The sequence below is a fragment of the Xenopus tropicalis genome, chromosome 6, assembly GCF_000004195.4.
Source record: "Xenopus tropicalis strain Nigerian chromosome 6, UCB_Xtro_10.0, whole genome shotgun sequence".
Lineage (NCBI taxonomy): Eukaryota > Metazoa > Chordata > Amphibia > Anura > Pipidae > Xenopus > Xenopus tropicalis.
Window position 1 is genome coordinate 38,097,585 of NC_030682.2, and position 22,074 is coordinate 38,119,658.

General features: G+C 38.8%; 1 protein-coding gene across 4 annotated transcripts in view; it reads left to right on the forward strand.

The window, feature by feature from the left end:
* Positions 1–22,074, forward strand: part of hdac9 (histone deacetylase 9) — a 278,731-nt gene that overhangs the window by 212,231 nt on the left and 44,426 nt on the right. For all 4 annotated transcript variants that reach the window (XM_031903789.1, XM_031903790.1, XM_004915413.4 and 1 more), the window contains 4 exons: positions 2,787–3,025; positions 15,100–15,256; positions 19,883–20,009; positions 20,580–20,692. In XM_031903789.1, the coding sequence (XP_031759649.1) occupies positions 2,787–3,025; positions 15,100–15,256; positions 19,883–20,009; positions 20,580–20,692 (636 nt within the window). The remainder of the gene's footprint in view (positions 1–2,786; positions 3,026–15,099; positions 15,257–19,882; positions 20,010–20,579; positions 20,693–22,074) is intronic.

A 22,074-nucleotide genomic window follows, 5' to 3' on the forward strand; every position in this document is an offset into this window, starting at 1 on the left:
AAAATAATCAGTGATATGACATTATGAATGGCTATGCAGCTATTGTAGAAATGTAGAAGCACAATATTTTGCTCATATCATTTTCATATTCCCCTGTGGCAGTGGTTGTCGGAGTTGTCCCTTTGAGGTACTATCAGGACTCCCTTTAGTTCATAACAAAACATTAGTGTATCCGTTATAACTTTTCACCCCAAACCTCACCTTAATTGACCTTCAAGCTGGGATTTTTTGGCTATTTAGAAAAGCAGCACTCTACATGGCCTTCAGGGTGAGCTCCCAGTACCCCTGTTACAAGCCACCCCTGAGGGAGGGCAGCCCTAGAGTTTGAGAACTGCTGCTCTGGGAGCTTTAATATATAGGGATTTATAATTGCCACTGTTGAGTAAACTAAATCAAAATGGTGTTAATCTTCTTGGACTACTTGGTAGTGGCTACAGTTGGATCCTTTACTCCCAAACCCTGCCATTGTTTCCCAGTTAAATAACACACAATACACTGTAACCACATTCTTTTGTATAATGGCTGGCAATTCTGGAAAAAAGTACTTCTCTCTGTAACTTGTGATAAAGGGGTATATATTTATTGAAAGTATTAATAGCTTCACTGGGGTTTCAGTTGGGATTGGCTGCTTAGCACATGACATTACACTAGTTGCGATTTACATCCTGTAAAGAGGATTGATAAAGAGAAGAAGAAGCTGCTGTAAAATTCACCTTTTCATAGATTGCAAAACATTACAATATGTTGATGATTTTGAAGCCATTTTCTGATAACCATTCTTTGTATTTTTATCATCCATTTGGGTGATAGTTTTTACCCAGCATGGAAGCGTTCATCCTTAATTTGTTTTAATAAATGGTTACAATACAGGTTAGAAAACAGGCTGAATAAATGTGTGTTGCCAGCAGAAATAGTGATATTTGCACAAGAGTGGGTGGAAGAGTTAATGTGGGTGGAAGTTAGAATATATCGCTATTTCTATTACTTTACTGTGACCAATAAAAATATAAATATATGTCTATATTTCTGGTTGCAAGTCAGTGAAAATATTATAAAGTAATAAGGAAACTAAAATGCCTAATTACATGCTCTTTCACATTTGATTAAATGCCCAGAGGCAGTTATCACTAGCGGTTAATTAACTTTTAAACAGGTGACTAGTAAATACTTTCTGGTGATTGGTTGCTGTATGTGACTAGATCTGTTACAAACACTGCACCTCTTGCTACATAACCATGTATGCATTTACTTTGCTGGTGCACACACTCCCCAACATTAGTTGTACATAGGGTTGCCATCCGGCCGGTATTGCGAATTTACATTTGTAATTCCCCCTTTTTTTTCTAAAGTTTTCCCCCTGCAGCATTAGCATTTAAGTACTCTTATCATAACAAGCACATCTTCATCCGAACCTTAATCTGGCTACTTACCCAGCAACCCTTGCTGGATTGATTTCTATGCCAATGTTTTGCCTTTCTCTACAATAATCATCTTTGTCGGTTTATTATAGCTTCTTTTGGATCTGAAGCAGTGGGAAAGATATCTGCAACTAATAACCCTTAGCAACGTATCCAGTCCTTTTAAATACCACATTTGGTCTTATTTCAGTGTTTAATATCCACAGCATTATGTTAATCTGTAGTATGTATCTGTCTTCTTTTTAGACCACAGTCAAAGACTGTACATGTGTACAATTTCTTCCATGTTTAGTCTTCTCCAGTGACATAAGTAGATGCTACTGGTCAACTATTGCTAAGTTGACCAATTCTACAAGGATATTTTGAAATTGCTAATAAATTTGGACATTACTGTGCCCTGTACACTCCTGGACCTGCATGGTCTGCTTCCTCTGTAGTTATGACCCTGCTTATGTGATATTATGGTGTCCCTTTGGCTATAGAATTGATAATTACCTATGGATTAAATAGAACTGGGCATAGATGCAAAGTAATCATGAATATTTGCCATTTTGGTTTGCTCATTCTTATTTAATTTGAAAGCCAATCTGGCTGTGAGGTTATGCTGGACGTTACAGTTCAACAGGGTACCACAGGTCTCTCATCCATACTTTAGTTTGATAATTGGGGCAGAAGTATCTTTAGCTTTATGTGTTTTGTTTGGTACAAAATAATGAATGGACATGCACCTTGCTGTTTGGGTATCTGATTTTCAAGCTTTCATATTCCTTTGCAATTTAGTAAATCTAACTGGCAGCCAGTTGTGTGGCATTGTGCAGTTAAGGTCCCCAGATAGAAAGCTAAGGATATGTTTGCTGATGGTATCTGATAGGCAGATGTGTGCTGCTAGTTTAGTAGGACACCATTTACACCTTGTCAGTGTTTTACATACAGCACATTTTCTGCATGTCACTGAAATTGCTTCTTCTCAGGCAATTACCCACAGCTGGGGTATGTGTCACATGTATTACATCCCAGTGGCAATTTAACAAGACAAGTGGACTGAAGCGTTCTGTATGGCATGGCAGGAGAGGTCTTCTGCTGCCCTGATCCCCCAGGGAAAGATTAACCTTTAAAACACATTCTGGTTCTAGAGCTGTGCTGCCCCCAGAATATGGAGAGAAAGGACATTTTGAAGCAGTGTCCATGGTCCAGTGTTAAGATGTTGCTTTAAAACCCCTTCACCAAGTATTAAGCTCCTACTAAACAAATATATATAGGGCTTAGGCAGAAAGTAAACCAGTTTTTACAGCTTTAATGTTGTTTTCTTAACATTCATTGCTATTGGTAAGTTTTTAATAAATGTTCTTTTTTTTTTACCCTCAACAGATATAAAGTCTGAGTTTCCCATTGGCCTGGAGCCCATCTCCCCTTTAGACTTAAGGACCGATCTCAGGACAGCAATGCCTGTTGTGGATCCAGTTCTGAGAGAGAAACAGCTGCAGCAGGAGCTTCTAATAATTAAACAGCAACAGCAAATACAGAAGCAACTTCTAATTGCAGAGTTTCAGAAGCAGCATGAAAACCTTACAAGGCAACACCAGGCCCAGCTCCAGGAGCACCTCAAGGTAATTAGATTGTGACAAAATTGCAAACATTTTTCTATACCATAGGGAATAATTTGGAAGCACAGGGATCAAAAAGGGGTTTGAGTTGACAACCGAGACGCATACCTTGGGTTGCCATCCGGTAAATCACAAGCCATACTTGGGACTGGCATTTAAATTTGTATTTGCCCATCATCTCCTTCCCTCCCTAAAGCATTTTGCTGCTAAATCCTTCATTTCCTTCACCCCTCTCCGAAGGCTTTAATTTCCCCATTTTGCCCATTTCCCTAACATCTCAGACCCACCCATTCTCCAACCCCATGTTCATTTGAGTCAAGTGACATATGTAACGCAGTAGCACTATTTATAACTAATGACAACAGTACGCAGAACATATTTTACTATACATGGCATTTTTTTATGTTAAAAGCATATTATAGGTGTTTAGATGGATTTTACTATATGGTTTCACTTTACTGGACTGTTGGTTGCTACTCAGATCCATAAAGTGATCATCCATGTTAGCTCTTAATTTTGTCATTCTCTGCTGCACTCCTTTGTCAAAGCATTATCATTTTGAGATTGTTTAAACACCTTCAGGTTGCATCATGCTCCTGAAATTATAACCTAGTTTAAAAGGAAAACTTGAATTTATGGTAGTTCACTTTTATGTTAACTTTTAGTACGCCATAGAGCGATCAATTCTAAGCAACTTTTTAACTGGACTTGTTTTTATAGTTTTTTTAATTTGTTGCAGCTTTTAAATGGGGGTCACTGACCCCAGCAGCCAAAAAAAACTATTGTTCTGTGAGGCTACAATGCTGCTGTTATTGTTACTTAAAGTTACTTAGATTTCTATTAGGTTCTCTTTCATTCGTGTAGCAGTCTCTCAAACCACGCCCTGGTTGCTAAAGTAGTTTGGATCCTAGTAACCAGATAGCTGCTGAAATTCCAAACTGGAGAGCTGCTGAACAAAAAGTAAAATAATTAAAAAAAACACAAATGAAAGATGAAGACCAGATGCAGATTGTCTCAAAATATAATTATAAACATCATACTAAAAGGTAACTTAAAGGGCATGGAAAGGCAAAGTCAGGCACCCCCAAGTGACTTTAATTGCCTACTTTTTACCCCGGGGTGGTGTCCCTGTTGGGAGAGAACAGCACCAGCCCGGGGTAGCTGCGAGCGCTTCCTTCTTCCTGTATCGCCGCGCGCGCATGCGCAGTAGAGTGAAAAGCTGAACTTTAACAGAGAAGTCGGCTTTTCACTCTACTGCGCATGCGCCTGACTCACAGTCACAGCTTAACGCAGCAGGAAGAAGGAAGCGCTCACTACGGGTACCCCGGGCTGGTGCTGTTTTTCTCCTAACAGGGGCACCAGCCCAGGGTACAAGGTAAGCGATTAAAGTCACTTGGGGGTGCCTAACATTTTGGCCCCCCAAGAGACTTAGCCTTTCCTTCTCCTTTAAAAGTGAACAACCTCTTTAAAGGTTACTTGCCATTTATACCTCAATCCACTGTATTATTGGACCCCCAAATGGGGGTAATTTCTATAATTAACCTCATAAAGTGTGGTAATATTATTGCCACCAAGGGGGAGCTGTGGTGCTGTCATACTAGATTTTAGAAAAGGTTGCCATCTGCTTATTGATATAAAGCTAATATCATTGCCCCTTAGCAGTATAGATCATAAAGTTCCCTGTTATAGATTAAATTTTTTAATACTTACATTGGTTTGTAAATTGTGAGAGCAAGGGAAGTGTAGTTAGCCCCGTTGCTACAAACCAGCATTCTTCAACAGTTTTAAGTTCCATTTTGCAGTTTTAAGCTGGCCATACATGTTAGCATTTTTTCGTTATTGTAGGGCCAAGCTTATGTTGAAACAATTATTTAAAAGAATGATTTGCCCATTAACAAAAATAACCATTTTAAGTGATATCATCTAGCTCAGGGGTCCCCAACCTTTCTTACTTCGTGAGCCACAGTCAAATGTAAAAAGACACAAGCAACACAAGCACCATAAAATTTCATGGAGGTGCCAAATAAGGGCTAAGATTGCCTTTTAGGGAGCCTCTATGCACAATATCAGCTTACAGGAGGGTTTATTTGGTAGTAAATCTTGTTTTTATTCAACCAAAACTTGCCTCCAAGTCAGGAATTTAAATAACTACCTGGTTTGGGGGCACTGAGAGCAACATCCAAGGGGATGGGGAGCAACATGTTGCTCACGAGCCACTGGTTGGGGATCACTGATCTAGTTGAAGCTAGGAAAACCACCTGCTTGGTCCTGCAAATAATTGGACAATAGGCAAATGTAACTGTTAATGATGAAAATGACCGATATCGGATAAAAAATACACTAACCTTACGAAATTGGTTGTTAGAGAGAAATCTTAATGTGTATGGCCAGCTTAACAGCATGGCTGCTTTACAGCATTCAGGTAGTACATTTTAGTTTACACATTTAAAGGGATAAATGAAGAGTGTGGAGAGAAGTGTTTGTAGCCACAGTTGTGCTCTTACTAACTTCACTAATAATCATCAGCAAGAAAGTGTAAGATATCTGTCTACTAAGTCAGTGTCTCCAAATTGTGACGTTATTTATTCTGTAGAGGGCAAGTTCTCAGTCACCTTGATCGTAGCTTAGTTGGATGACATAGCAATGAAATAGTTTGACTCACATGGGAGTTCTCTCGTGTTCACATAGTGTATAGACAGAGAACTTGGGAAACAGAATAATGTGAATGTGTTTATACTGAGGCTGGGTAAGCATTGCAATAAAAAGGCAGACTGTTATTGCAGCAATCAATTAAGATCAGTGTGCTGGCCACTAAGCTATCTCTTAACAACCCATATTCATTATCAGGCACTAAACCCAGCCATGGGATGGTCTCACACCAAAAAAAAAATGTAGCTGAAGGGTTTGAGTATAAATCAAAATAACTGTAGTCTCATTACCAGCCAATGTTTATGTTGTTAAGTAATGACTTGGAGTGGTCAGGGAATAACCTAAAACCTCCAAACACCAGTTGTTATGGAGCCTGATGCTGTCATCTGGGAACAAGCGCAAATTACTGGAAAGGTAAATCCAAGAACATTTTGTTTTTTAGGCAAATCCACAGCATTTAGTGGAATTGTGTGGTCTCCATCTTTGAATGGCTTCCAAGAGGATCTTCTGTAAGCATTTCATTAAACCGTAAAATTTCCACAATAATGAAAATCTGTTAGATTTAATGCTTTCATCTAAATGATCAGCAGCCCAATTTCTTTAGTACATATATCAATAATGATGAGCCTCAGCTCTGGGATTGGAATAACAATTGCCAATGTCATTTAGAAAGTTGTTTTTCAACTAAAATATAACAAAATAAAAATAACAGGTTATTAAGTTCAGAGATCTGTATTTATCTATATAACTATATGTATTAATATGTGTGGGTCTTTCATGTTGGAATAATGCAAATAGTCATAGAAATGGTGAAATATTTTATTATAGTTATCAGTCATTGATATATGAGCGAAATCTTTGGTAGACATTATAAAACTCATACATACATACGCATATTTGTATCTAGTTACTAAAAAAATAATTTTAGGAGCCTTCTAAATGTTGGGAACTCATTTATGAAGCAGGAGACAGTATGGAAATTAAGACCTATGCCATAGATGTCATTGATACAATACTCTTAAACAGGGCCGCTATCAGAAATCACGGAGCCCCTCACAAAAAATTTTTCGGGGCCCCCCTCCCAGCAGTACAAAGGACTCACAGATATGAGACATTGGTAGCCAGCAGGGCCCCCTAATACATTGGTAGCCAGCAGGGCCCCCTAATACATTGGTAGCCAGCAGGGCCCCCCTAATACATTGGTAGCCAGCAGGGCCCCCCTAATACATTGGTAGCCAGCAGGGTCCCCCTAATACATTGGTAGCCAGCAGGGTCCCGCTAATGCATTGGTAGCCAGCAGGGTCCCCCTAATGCATTGGTAGCCAGCAGGGTCCCCCTAATACATTGGTAGCCAGCAGGGCCCCCCTAATGCATTGGTAGCCAGCAGGGTTCCCCTTTTAAAGTTAAAATCGTCCGGGCCCGGGATGGCTGTACCCCCTGTGCCCCCCTGATGGCAGCCCTGCTCTTAAACACGAGGCATGGGCTGGGGACAGAATGTGGGCATCAGTTATATGCAGACTGTCCTGCAACCCGCGGGACCCACAGGTCAGGTGGGTTCAGGCCAACATTCGCATAAGATTCACGGGTTGCGGTGGCTTCAGGCTGAGATCTTCCTTCTGTCCTTCCCACCTGCAACCTTACTGTGCCGGCTTTCACCTCTGCCAGCTTCTATTTATAGGAGTGCGCCACCCCAACCTGCCTCCTCCATGATGTCAGATGGGGCAGATTTGAATAGAAGTGGATTGGGCATCTTATTGGATGCCCCCCTAACTTATGTTTCATTTAGACATGCAAACTAGAGAGTGCTAGTTGCACTATGTATATGGCACAAGATACTAAATGAAACCTGCTGCAAAATGCAATGCTTTTTATGGAACCTAATATGTGTACATGCTTCATGGGATTTCTATATAAGACCTGTGTAAAAGAAAATTCACCAAAATAATGGTTTAAAGAAGTTCACCATCCGAATGCCAGATTTTAAAAAAAAATTTCGCTGATTCGCTGGCAATGTGTGGTGAATGTTGTCTTTATTTTTTACACTGCATAATAAATCTGCCCCTTAGTGTTCCACTGGGCCCTTATACCCCCTGTGCCTGCTTCCTCTATACACACACACAGATTTTTTTGTTATGCAGCTGATCATTCTGACCAAACTATATGATTATTGGTCTGTGGTACGACCCCCCCAACTGAATAAATTGGCTGCTCAGATTGTATGGTGGTGGACAAACATACAAATAGTACTAATAATAATAGTCTGCATGTGTGTACAATATCTGACCATCCAATTAGATGCTTGAGACAGGCTTATAAATATATAAAACATTTATTGTTGTCAAAATACACTTTTTCTTATTATAATGTTCATTTAAAGCAACACATGCTAAAATCTGATCTTATATTTGAGTTGGGCAGAAAAAAAAAAAGAACGACCTGATGCCAGGTGGTGGCCCCATAATAAATAACCGTCCCAGTTTTCCAACATCTTCTCAACCAAGCAACTTAATTTTCATATATAAACCAGATTATTCCATTTGACAAAGGAGAGGGTGGGATTGCAAGAACCGTAATAATTGGATTTTGCGAGACGCATTACAGCTTGTTTGATGTGATTGCTCTTGTCAACCAGAGCAAGCTACATTTATATACATGATTAATGTCTTCCCACTTCTTAAAAGCTGACGTTGTTTTTGATTTTCTGCAAATTGTCCCAGGGCCTCTCTCCTTAAACAAGCAATGGGGCAGCAAATTTCTTTAATTCAGCAAATCTATTTCCTGCATAGTTTGGAGCATTGCTCATATTAACAGGGCTTCTATTGTCATTCCCCCTGTCCGTTATCCAAAGAGGAAAAGAGTGACTAGGAATGTTTCTCTTAAGAACATTTACAACTGCCTGCGAATGGGTCTCCGGGGGATAGCTTCCATTAAGTTCTTTGCAAAGAAATGCCTTTTCCAAGAAAGCTTAGGTTTTGCAATCGGAGCAGCCAGAGATGTTTGTGACACGCTCTACACAAAATAGCCCTGATCTTTCTGGCAGCGAAAGGGTAAATCTGTGCTTTAAACGAAAATATATATCACTGTGTACAAGTCCCCAACAAGGTATTTAGTTGCATGTGCATTTTTACTGTATGTAACAAAATACCTTGAATCACTTAGAAATGGTGTCTCAATTAAATATCACAGTCTACAGCAGTCTCAATTGTCTAGGATCTAAGGTACATATTCTCCTGAATACAACATAAGCTCCATTTAGATTTATTGTGTGTTTAAACTGGAAACATACCTGTTTTTAAGCAGTTTATAACTCCCATTTATTTCTTCCTAAAGTGATACTGGCATGCTTTTGTGTCTTTCACCTGGCACCATGTCTGGCCTTGGAGTCAAAATAGGCCCTGGCATTTCAAGCACACAGGTGCCCAAACAGGACCCCACCAGCCCAATAAATAGGGATCTATGGAATTCTACAGCAGTCCCTCTCACATTTACCAGAACCCACGGTTGCCAGTCCAGGCCTGCCTGGTACATAAAAAATTTACAGCCTACTGGTGTCCTTTGATGGCATTGGTAGTATTTTCCCTTCCCTGTAACCTGAGGGCTCTTAGAGACTAGAGTGCCAGTGAGTACAATATCTTTATCTAGTCATGACATTCTGCGAAAGGCCCAAATGCACAGGACAGCCCTGGGTTAGCTAAGAGAGCTGGGGTTCTGCATTTCAAGGTAACAGTTGGATTAAGGAAGGGGAAGAGGCAGTAGGTAATAATTTCAAGCTGCAGTAGCTTAAGAAGAACTAAGACGAAAAATAGAAAGTGTGTAAAAGATTTGAATTTGCTGGCCGGTGTTACCCTAATAGTGGCTGAGGCACTTGCAAAGAGCAGGATTCTTAGATTCTCAGATGGCCAGTGGACCACTCTGCTCTTGTATTCGAAGAATGCGCTTTTGTTTGTTGCATATAAGACAGCTTTATCTGGAGTGCGGAGGTTTCTGTGACCGAAACATTGAAAATTCAACCATTCTTTTTTACATTTACATGTTTGTTTACTTGTATATATTTATATATATATACATCTTGATAAAGGTCCCGGGTGAGGACCGAAACGTCGATCTAAATAAAATAAGTATCTGTTTTTGATTACATTTTTCTGGTGTGCATCACCATTTTTTACATATTTATATATATATATATATATATAGTTTTTTATTTTATATGGTGCTGAGACGTTTATGCAGCGCTTAAAGGAAAGGCAAAGTCACTTGGGGTGCCAAAATGTTAGGCACCCCCAAGTGATTTTAACCGCTTACCTTGTACCCTGGGCTGGTGCCCCTGTTCGGAGAAAACAGCACCAGCCCGGGGTACCAGTAGCGGAGCGCATCCTCCTTCCTGCTTCGTTTTGCCGGGACCCCGGGACTGGCGCATGTGCAGTAGAGTGAAAAGCCGACTTTTCTGTTAAAGTTCGGCTTTTCACTCTACTGCGCGTGCGCGCGCACAGAATGAGGAAGGAGGAAGCGATCGCAGCTACCCCGGGCTGGTGCTGTTCTCTCCGAACAGGGGCACCAGCCCAGGGTAAAAGGTAGGCGATTTAAGTCACTTGGAGGTGCCTAACATTTTGGCACCCCCAAGTGACTTTGCCTTTCTTTCTCCTTTAAACATCACTGACATCAGTCCCAGTAGAGCTGGTCCCTTTCTCACACAACACACTGAGGAGTCAGTTAAAGGGGACCTGCCACCTTAAGAAATAATTCCAAATTTATTTGTCAAGCAAAATAAACTTTACTTACACTGGATAAATAATATAAACCTTGTTTCCTTCAGTCTTGGAATTACACAGTTGCAGCAAGCAAGAAGGCACCATTTTGTGGGTACTGCTATTAAGGCAAGCTTTGTATAATGCCAAAATCTTGTTTATGTTAGAGAATGGAGGACCAGATGCCCATACTCATGCACTGGCTACACAATTAGATGGTGAGGAGGGAGAGGGAAAGTTAGCGCTGAATTGAACATGAAAGTAATTCCCCACCTAGAGGCCGGAAAGGCAATATATAATTGCCAGCTGGGATTTTTAAATTCCTTTATAATGGGCATGGATGTGTTAATAAAAAAGGGATTTGGGTTTCATGTTTAGTTTTAAAAGGACTTTTATTATACAGCTTCTGGGTGACAGGTCCCCTTTAATGTGCCTTATGTTTTTGGAGAGCACACATACTAGTTGCAGGTAGTTCCCGTCAGAATCCAAGGTTATTTATATCTGACTAACCAAATATATTTATTTCACTTTATTCTGCTTTTCTCGAACCATGGGGAGAATATACAAACTAGAGTTGTTCAAGGCAGTACAAGAGGCTTATGCCATGAAACAAATTAAAGGAGAGAAACTTTGTATTGGGCCATAAGCATCTATTTAGGAAGTACAACAGTTGCACTTCTGTCTAATAAAAATAGGAACATCTAGTTATGGCATGTTATTTTATTTTGATTATCAGTTTGTCAATAACTTCATAGATTTAATTATAAATTTAGGAAGGGAGAAGAATACAAATTAACAACCAACTGCAGAAACATTTCACTAACTGATCCTGGAGAACAGGAAACAAACACGGGAATGGATTACTTCTCCTAACGAATGTGACTGTGCAGTCCTTGTGATTAGATGTTATGCCAAAATGAGGCCCACTATTGTCCATGACTGGGTTCTTTTGTGCACTGGGGTTGGCAGAGCCAATGCAATATATATACTGACCAAAATATCCTAAATCATGTCGTATCACCACGCAAATAAATCCAGATCACTTCATATAGAGTTTCAGCTATGTAATTTATAAGATTTATTCTGTTTCCTTTGTCATTCTTTATTAGTGGAGGTGGTGCAAATGAGCCCTGTATGGTGAAATATGAGTACACATAACAGATATATAAGGAATACACCAGAATGTAGTCACCATGCTTCAAGCTTAACGATCTGACTTCAGAATAATTACACTTTATACTGGACTAAGCATCTAGTGCTCTACAATTTATTATTGCTTTCATGCAGCTATTTCTTTCCCAGTAGTTTGCCCATTTATTTTACAAGAGAATATTTACATAAATGATTGTATATTTGATTTATAAATTGCAACAGGGACTGTATTTGCCCAAGGAACCAACAAACAGTACTCTCAATAATATCAGGCTCCTTCAGAGCTACTTTTACTTTACTAATTTACTTTACTAATTTACTACAAACAGCAAGGGTTCCAGGGGACATATAGAATATGGTGAGAGGAGGAGCTGATAGCAACTGGGAAGGATCAAACAGCTTTATTAAGGTGTTGCACTGTTTGGTAGCACATACTAAATCTGAACAAAGCTTTGTTGTCCCCAAGGCAGAATAGTTGGGTCACCAAATTTAAATTGAGTCTGACTTCAAACATGCAATGCAATGATACCTAAAATGAATGGGTATAAGATAAGATGAATAATTTAGGATGTGTGTGTAGTGATGAGCGAATCTGTCCTGTTCCATTAGCCATAAAATTCGCGAAACGGGCATAAAATTTGCAAAATGGCGAAGAATTTGCGAAACACATTTGTCACGCATTTTTTTTCTCGCCCGCGTCTATTTTTGTCGCCTGTGCTTTTTTTGATGCAACCGCGCCCAATTTGCGCAACGTCGAATTTTCACTGAATTCGCTCACCACTATGTGTGTGCTGTTAAACGACATTAGATAGAGAAGTTGATGTTAACCTGCTCTACTTCCTTTACATTGGTGCTCATGCACTTTTCTTCACCCATTAAATATTTTATTGCTTGAGGCTATGAAATATATACAAAAAATATATTGAAGAACAGAATGTTTTAGTCTCTCTCATTAAGTTATTATCAAAGAAAGATAATGGAGATTGGCGTTTATGACCAGATTTGGCTGATAGTGTCTCCAGTGATATCATGACAGATGCCCCTGTACTGCTGTGCCTTATTCCGACTTGGTTGTCATGGTATTATAACAGAATAGGAACATTTGGTTGATGCCGAAGGTTGTGGCCATCAAGCCAGGGAGAAAGTTGGAAGTTTGGCCATGGCTAGAGGGTAAAGCAAAAGGAAAATAAATGTACATTCAACTCTTAATACTTCCATTAGCCAAATCCATTGGGAAAATAAACATTGAAAGTAGAGTGACCCTTTAAATCAGGAGGAGTTAGGCAAGGGGTTAAGTGCTTTGCCTCCGATACTGGATCTTAAACTAGATGTTTATCTTAACGTTAGCTCCTTTTGACCCTGGACAAGTCATCTAATCTTTAAATCCCAATAAACTGTATTATAGAGTGACCATAGCCAGTTGCTTTGACTGTTGTATAGAGGTTGAAACCCACTGGGAAAAATCAGTATAATAATTATTTCTCCGATTTATCATTCTTAACTTACCTCCGTTTATTCTTTAATGATAGGTTGGCATAATTTTGTATTGTGTAGAAATGGTGTCATATTTGCATTATTGTTTATGGAATGATGGCAAGATGAACTATTTGTATTCTGGATGCTAGCACTTTTATGTGCTGACCTACTCTCCAAAATATCTTCCCATTGTCTGGAAAGTGTTGCTGTGAAGTTTCATGCAGCTACATCCACAAAAGAATGTCCCAAATGAAACTTAATACTGCTTGTGGCCTAGGTTGCACAAAGGGGCTCATTTAACTTAGTTCATTAGTCTCAGTGGTTGCCACAACTGGGAGATTGCTGGACACCTCCATGTATTCTAAATCTAAGTCATTAGCTAGACTCCTTTTATGCAACATTATAGCTATGGTCTTTACTGGAATACAGTGGCACGCTGATTAACCTACCCTTTTTTTTTTTAATATATTTTTTTACTCTCCTTTAATATGTAATTGCCTTTTTTGCAAGTGTCAGTCTCATCAACTTGCTCTTACACTTGCAGCTTGGATAGGTGATGCTAGTAGTTTCAAAATATTCGTTATAGTTACCTGTACCAATCCGGTCACAAGTATGTTGTTTTGGCATATCATTCATTTTGTTATGTGCCTTTAAAAGGGGGCATATAGTATTGTAAAACAATATTTGACCATTCATTATGTACCTGTAAAATAAAGTATAACGTATTGTAAAATATAAGGATATTATAAGTCACTGAGGAGTTTCATGACAATACAAAGGTACTAAGCCAAACAGAGTACTTTATTAATTATAATACACATTTCAGTGAGTCACGTGACACAGTGGCATCATTAAGCACCAATTATAACTGATGATATAACTGAGTACTATTTATAACGATATAATTTGCAAGATATTTATAGCTCTTGTGTATTATGTAGTGTTTAATGTACACTTTACTGTAGTTTATAAAGATATTATAAGTCACCATGGAGTTACATTACCATATAAAAGCACAAGGCCACAGTCTAAGTGCTATTATACAGGTTATGTAACTCCAAGGTAATGCTTGGAGACTAATATCTTTATAAACTACAGTAGGGGGTACATTAGCCATTATAATATACAGCGGGGAGGGGTGTCTTGTTCGGGATCTTCAATCTTCAATCTTGCGTACTGGTGGGGCGGCAGGGCCCGGGTGGCAGTGTGATCTAATTTACATAATTATTTTCCTACTTGTGTTCCCCTTCACTTCATGTGTCTGCATGCTATGTCTTAGTACTGCCCTGTCTCAGTTTGCTTACCGTCTTCTCTCTGATTTTTTAACTTCCCTGTCTCCATTATCTTTCCCTGCCCTGTTTCTTTCCCACCCAATCTGACTTTTTTCCACTTATCTCCATCTTCTTCCTCTGACCTTCCTCTGTAAGCTTGCCCTCAGCATTCGGTCTCTCCCCTTTCCCATGTTCCTACAGTATTTTGTGTCCGTTTTCTTCCCTATTCCTGTCCTCTCTGTCTCTGTTTGCATGATCTACTATGAGTGTCACTCCCTTTCCAGTTCCTTTTAGTTCTGCAGGCAGGGTGCAGCGCTTGCTGCCATGGCTTGTGGAAGGTCCAGCAGGGATGGCAACTTTTTAAAGATCCGAGTGGGGCTAGAGGCAGGGCTAGTTTGGGTGTTCAGCGGAGGGCAGCTGGCAACATGATTTTGGTGGCAGAGGCACAGATAGTGGGTTGCAATGTAATGAGAGACTCTTTGATAAAAATGTGTTTTTAGTTATAATCTGCGCTTTCTGACATAGAAACACACTGTTTATTATGATATCATTTAATAATTAATGCATAGTAATATCATCAGTTGTAATTGGTACATAGTGATGTCATTTGCGTCACAGGACTGAAACTTTCCAACAGGGGGTACATTATTTCCTATATAATTTATACGTTATTATGCTTTTGTAAACTTATTCTTAGGACCTAATGGGCAACATGTTGTGTCGTTGATGGATTTTTTCTTAACCTTGAAAATTATACTTGTGCTTTCTTTATTCTATATTCAAGCTTCAGCAAGAGCTTCTAGCAATGAAGCATCAACAAGAGCTCCTGGAGAGAGAGAAGGAGCATAAAATGGAGCAGCAGAGGAAAGAACAGGAAGCAGAAAGGCATCGTCGGGAGCAGCAGTTATGTCACCCTCGAAGCAAAGACAGAGTTAAAGAAAGTAAGGAATCCACACTCCCTTGCTGGGTTAGAATCCGAGTGTGTCTGTTCCACACTGGCTTGTCTATAGTAATGAAGAGATAAAAACATGCATTTTCTCTATATTAGAAATGGAAATTGTAAACTATGCAAGTGAAATCAGGCTTTTTATAAGAGGGACTGAGGATTGTTCAAAAACAATGCAAGAATAAACCCATGACAAAATTCCTATACTCATGTACTTATTGTCAGTAATGAAGTCCTGCTTCCTAGTGCCCAGTGGGTAGGTCTTGAACCAGTAGATCACAACCATAGAGAAGTATTTACATACATATTCTTTATATTCCACTAATAATCTTATTACTATCCTTAATTTTAAAATACATCGACACCTTACAAAACATTGAGGCAGTAGATGTTGTGTGGTTTTGCTACATAGACCCCACACCATTAAGTATATCTTAAAGTCCTTAAACCCCCAATCAGCAGTGTCTGTTGCCAGCAAGTGTTCCAAATTGACTTATTCCGGTATTATTTGGTCTTTTCTATAGAATATATAGAAGCTGTCTTTTAGCCTTTAAAGGCTGAGAACGGGGGACAGATTTGTCATATTATTTGTTGATTTGTTTGCATTTAAATAATTTAATAATATATTGAGTTTGCTTTGTCATTGTTATTTACATTTACCGGAATTACATGGTTTATTTTCCCAACATAAAAACAGCAAATGAAGAAGTTAGCTGCAAGAATACTTGGAAATCTGGCTGTGTGCCGTTACTCAATAGTCTGTAATATGCCCAACTGATTGCAAAGTCTTTTGCAATTGCACAATAAACTTCTAAAATAGTGTTTGGTTTTCCATTTTTCTTTCCTTGTAGGCTAATTACTGTTTGCATTTGTAATCAGTATTCATTACAAACTTGTCACACAAGACTATGCTTTTTTTTCAGGAAGAGAACCAAATTGTGAATGTCTGGTTGACCTTTCTTCCACCTATCACCTTACTTAAGAAGATCATACGTTTATGTTTTAAAATAGGAGATTGCCAAGCAGTGTTTTGAAATATAATATATTCTCTCATCTGGAATAGGCAGTTCCCTGCTAGTCTCTCGGGGACAAAAAGATGAAGTAAACACATTGGGGGAGTATAACCAGTGGAAAGTCTGGTCCGGTTCCAGTAACCAATAGCAACCAGTCAGAAGGTAACCTTTGCTGGTTAGAAAAGCAAACTCTGACTGGTTGCACTGTGTTACTACACCTGAAGCAAACCTTAGTAGGTAAAACAGTCTTTGGAATAAATTCTGCTACTTTTTAGGCCAATGGCACATGGGACAGGTGTTCGATCCGCCATGCCAAAATGCTGAAAATCACCCCCAGCCACCTTCCACAAAAGAAAATGTGAAAGCTCTAGCAGTAATGCTTTTCACTCTGAAAACCCTTACCAGGGTCAATAATTGCATGCCCTGTAGCCCACTATAACTATTCAGATATTAAGCTCCATACATACAGAATTATGGATGTTATATTTTAAGCTATGTATTAAAAATACTCTACATTACAGACAGCTACCAAAATACCGTGTCTGCCTTGGCTATAAGGCCAATGACGCGCATAGTGCTTTGTCGCTAGCAGTAGAAATGCTTTCCTGTGGGTGATAAAGTGCCATAATATTGTACCCCTAAGTGTATCATTATCTCAGTGCTTTTTCTTATATGATGCAAAGTGGGGATGCACTGAATCCACAATTTTAGGATCCAGCCTAACCCCGAATCCTTTGTAAAAGATATGCAAGGATGTTTATTGCATTTTTAAGTGCAGTGAATGACTTGCAGGTAAGGGGGTTCAGTGAAGTGCCCACATGCTCCTCACATGGGGAAGCCACCACCATGCCATTTACAGTCACATACTAATCTTTGCTCCCTATTCTGAAACTGCAGTGGCACACACAGAAGAGCTGAGGCAAGGTGCTTTCTACTTTTTTTTGCACTTTTCTTACCTTTCAGAAGTGAGACATTTTATCTCCTATAAACATTGCAGCATATTTGCACTTCATTTTCCCAGTCGAAAAGATTAGCCAATGAATATTCTTTGTGGTCTTGCATTATCATGATGTAAGCTTTCACACATTTAACACTGCCATAAATTTTCCTGCCAACCTTCAATTCATATTAATGATAGTAATGATTTGAATGAAACCCATATTTAGATTAACTCCTGAAATTAAACTCCGCAAATAACACTTCGATAATATTTAGTCCTTCTAGTTTTAGGTAGAGCCACTCACGGACATTTGCAGGCTCATTAAGTCATTGCTTCTCTTGGATTCAGAGTTTTACTATCCAAGGAATGAAGCTATAAAGTTACTGAGTGCTAGGAAGCTTGTAGCTCGGATAGAAATTAAGTCACCATGATCCTGACCAGCAGAGATCCCTCCCTCTGCAAAAAGTACACATAGTCCTTTCTTTACTGATCAGCTCTAATCCAAGGAGTGGGACCCATTTAGATAAAACCATATCCAAAACATACAGGCAGCTTAATTGGCTTCTGATAAAATGGGCAATAGCGTGCGTAAATGTGACCTTCGATAGTAAGCTCTACTGGGGCAGGGATTGGTGTGAAAAATTTATAATCTCTGTATTAAACAAAATATGTATTTACTAAGCTATAATACATTTACATTGTTAGCTTCAAATGGCTTTTCACAGAACCACAGAAAGGTATTTATTAAGAAGGTGCTCCACTCACTATGTATGAACTAAATATGAACCTGTACTGTATTCATTGTTTGAATTATAGCACATCTACAGCTCACCCTTTGTGTAAGACTCAATCCCCACAGGTGCACTGAAGCAGCTCTTCCCTGGTACACTTGGCTGCATGCCCACCCCAAACCCCAGGCTTCTGAATGTGTAGGTTTGATAGGATACATTAGAAACAGGACACAAACTCATTTTGTAAGGGAGGAAAGTGAACCTTGTGCACCAAACAGTTTTAGAATATGTACCCACCCAGAGAGTCAGAGATTGGGTAGGGCAGAAAATTATATGCAAGAAAAAATAAAATAATAATATGTGACAGGCAACAGAACTCCAACAAGAAATTAAATAAGTTGTTTTTTTTTTTTTTAACCCTTCTAGAGATATTGGCCTTTGTGTGGTCACTTTGTGCCTAGGGAACACATAGCTTCCTATCATGCTTGCTCACTAGAGGGAGACAAATGCAAACAGTTAACATGGTACCTCTCTTGTTGTGCATAGCCTGTACAAGTGGGAATGAATTGTGCTTCTGAAGCCATCATTTTATAAAAGGAATATTCCTGTGTTCTTAGGGAAAAATGTAGATTTTTTGGGAATATTGTTTTCTTTGTACAAGTAGAAAAACAGACATATGCCTGCTGCATATATGGTCAGCTGGCAGCACAGCTTTGCCACATCTTCTGCGCAAGGAAGCAAAATATGTATTCTGAACCATCAGTTTCTTTATGAGATTCCCTTTAATTACAAGTGTCATTTTTGACTTTCTTAGGGCCAGAGGTTAAAGGGGGAATGATCTGTTTGCAGAGATGGGGATGTTCATTTCTCATAAATAGTGCAGCATGAGAACACAGTTCTTTGTGTGCACATTACATCCTCTGTATCTTTAAATGAATGCAATTGAAGCTGGCAAACTGTTTGAACACAAGTCAATCTTTTTGCCACTAGATGGTGATACCCTATCTGTCTGCAAAAAACATGCTCCCGCTAGTGTTATGTATAAATACAAATATGCAAAAGGGAATATCTGCTTTTACTTTCTGTTCAAGTTATAGGACAAAGTGTAAGTGTGTACTTAGATTTACAGAAAATACCTTGCAACGTGTTTGTGTTGTTGCAGTAGAGTCCAAATAAATGTTGCAGTTTCAATAAACTTCTTTTATTAAAACTGAGATGATATATATTTTCTTTTGTTCATTTGCCGAGTTTCTGCATTTGCCCTTTTATTACTATATGCTTTGAGTCAATTGCCTACTTGCAGCAGGTTTTTCGTTTAACAGTAAATACTCGCTGAATTCTAATTGACCTTAAGGGAGTATCTCTAATCCATTTTCCAAGAGTACGTGCAACGCATGCTGTTCTTCAAGGTCACAATATTAATATGAAATGCTGGCAGTAAGTAATTTCCCAACTACCCTATGGGTAAACAAATTGTGTCAGAAACTAAATTAATCTGTCATTTTTAGAAAATGTTCCCCCGAGCTGAGTTTTACTTTATTTAACCATTTAGCTAGAAAGAAGCAAAATGAAGTCTCATTTTGTAAATTAATTTTAACTCTATCAATGGCCAACAGACAATACAGCGGTGGATCTCTGGTTTAGGTATAATGAGGTGTTTCTTACCAGGCATCCACTGAACAGTTTATCTCCAGGCTTCTGACAACAGCAGAACGGATGCTGGATATTGTAGTTTAACAACAGCTTAAAGGCAATTGGTTGGGTAACCCAAGTAAACTTACTAAATTAAAAATCAAGAGGGAAGATGCCCTTTAAACTAGCATCTAAGGGGGCAGATGTCCTTTGAAGAAACCTTTCACAGCACTTTCTAACTTTATAAGGCCTGCCGCAAATGTTTACTTTTAGCTTCTAAGATACATTATTCCATTGGATTTCAGGGGCAGTGGCCAGTACAGAAGTGAAACAGAAGCTCCAAGAGTTCATCTTAAGTAAGTCGGCAACTAAAGAATCTTTGACAAACGGAGCCAGTCATTCCATGGGACGCCACCCCAAGCTTTGGTACACGTAGGTGTTCATTTGTTGGTCTCAAACTCTGCAAATATATGGGAAAGGCATGTTAGGACATCACTAGGAAAATGTATCTATTTAGCTTTTGTGTTTGTTTAGTTGGCTATATCCTATCATAGGCTGTTATGATAAACATAGAAGAGCCAGTGTTTTGTGGTGGGCCCAGAGAAATGAAGCGGGGCATTAGGGTCTTGACTGAAGTGAGTTCTTGGGGGAACCAAGAATATTTTTGGCCAAGTACATCACTAGTACTGTTTATAATTGCTGGTCACCAGTCTTAATAATGAAGCAAAGCAATCTGTTAAAATGCAGTGTTGATAATATAGTTTATTAAGAATGTATTTTTAATTTTTTTTGTAATTGTAAATGAAGTTTTCCAAAGCGAATGTTCCACCTTAAACCAAAATAATTTAACATTTTCTGGGCACAGGGGTCATGTTTCTTAGAAAGGCTTTGAGGTAACTTTAAAATCATTCTGGCATGCAAAGTACCACTAAGTATTTTAGGGTTATTTATTTTCTCCATCTTTATGTGCTGATTATTTCTATATTTTGCTTGTGATGATAGGGCAGCGCATCATACATCACTGGATCAAAGTTCACCTCCGCCTAGTGGGACATCCCCAACATATAAATGTCCTCTGCCAGGAAATCAGGATGACTTCCCTTTAAGGAAAACTGGTAATGTATTTCCACCTTTATTGTGAGTTAAAGTACCAAGAATGGACAATATGTTGGCCGGGGGATGTATATTTTCAATAATGGCTGTGTTAGGAGGGATGCAATGAAACATGGTTGCATACATTGTGTTTAAAAAATATTTGAAAAAGGCATGTTCAGCTTGGGACCAACATTCCCCATACACACTTCTGCCGTTAGTACGATGCACTTCAACATCCGGTGGAGGTCCACAGCTATGATATCCATGTATGAATGCTAGCACCATAAAATACAAATTCCATAATGTTGTCATTTTCTAGGTAGGGACCACTCAGTTTGGGGGCCCACAGCCTGCTAAAGATTGTGCATGTAATGCTGCCTATATTAACGAATTACATGTACAGTATAGTGAGAAATACAAATCAACTTGAATCAATGGAATTAGTACTAATATATCACACGACAACAACATATATATTAATGCAAATGATCATGAGACTTAACTATCTGCTTATTTCGTGTTATAATCTGCTGAGGTAGGATGAGGGTCCTAATGCCTAATGAGATATGTAGAATAGGTTCATCGATGAATAGGTAAAAAGGATATTATTTTGTCGTAGAATAAAATCAGCATTGGCATCTGTAGAGGAATTTTAGATTGCATGGATGATAGAATACTTGCAAGGTTGTTTATATGAAAATATGTTCCCCAGGGCCCCACCATGATGCCTGGTGGGCTTTTCTGCTGTTTTTATCCCATGGCTGCATATTCATGTATTAATGGGATGGCAGGTAGCAAGCCTTGCTTTTAAAATAAAAGGATTTCTTTCTTTTAGGATCTTATTATAAACAAAATACAAGGGCATATGTTAATATGCCTAACTAGAATTCCTTCTACTAATGTATATCCATATTTCATGGTTGGTTTCATGGTCATGGCCTAAATTATAAATGCACTCATTTTAGAATCACTATAGGAGCTGTTGTTTTTGCAGTCTCTAGCCAAAGCCTCCCTAGATGCAAGCAGCTTGGTAACTCCTGCATTATGCATGGATGCACAAATATATACAATTAGCTACATGCTCGTAGGTCGCTAAATAATCTAGGCAAAGTAATGGAAACTAAACTCTACAAACCTTTAAGGTCGATGGATGTTTTAAGCACCTTTGCGTTAAATAATCAGGATTCTTTATATCCTTTGACATCTCATACAGTGACCTTCTATGGTAGTTTTTAAGGAACATGAAAAAAACAGAACAGCAAAAAAAAAATAAGTGTAAAAGTGTATTTTGTGGTGGATGTAAAATTTACAGAAAGCCTCCCCTTTGTGGGATCCTTCTCAGGAATAGATTTTTAGAAATAGATGCATTCAGAATCAAAACAGCTAGAAGTGACGTTCAGTA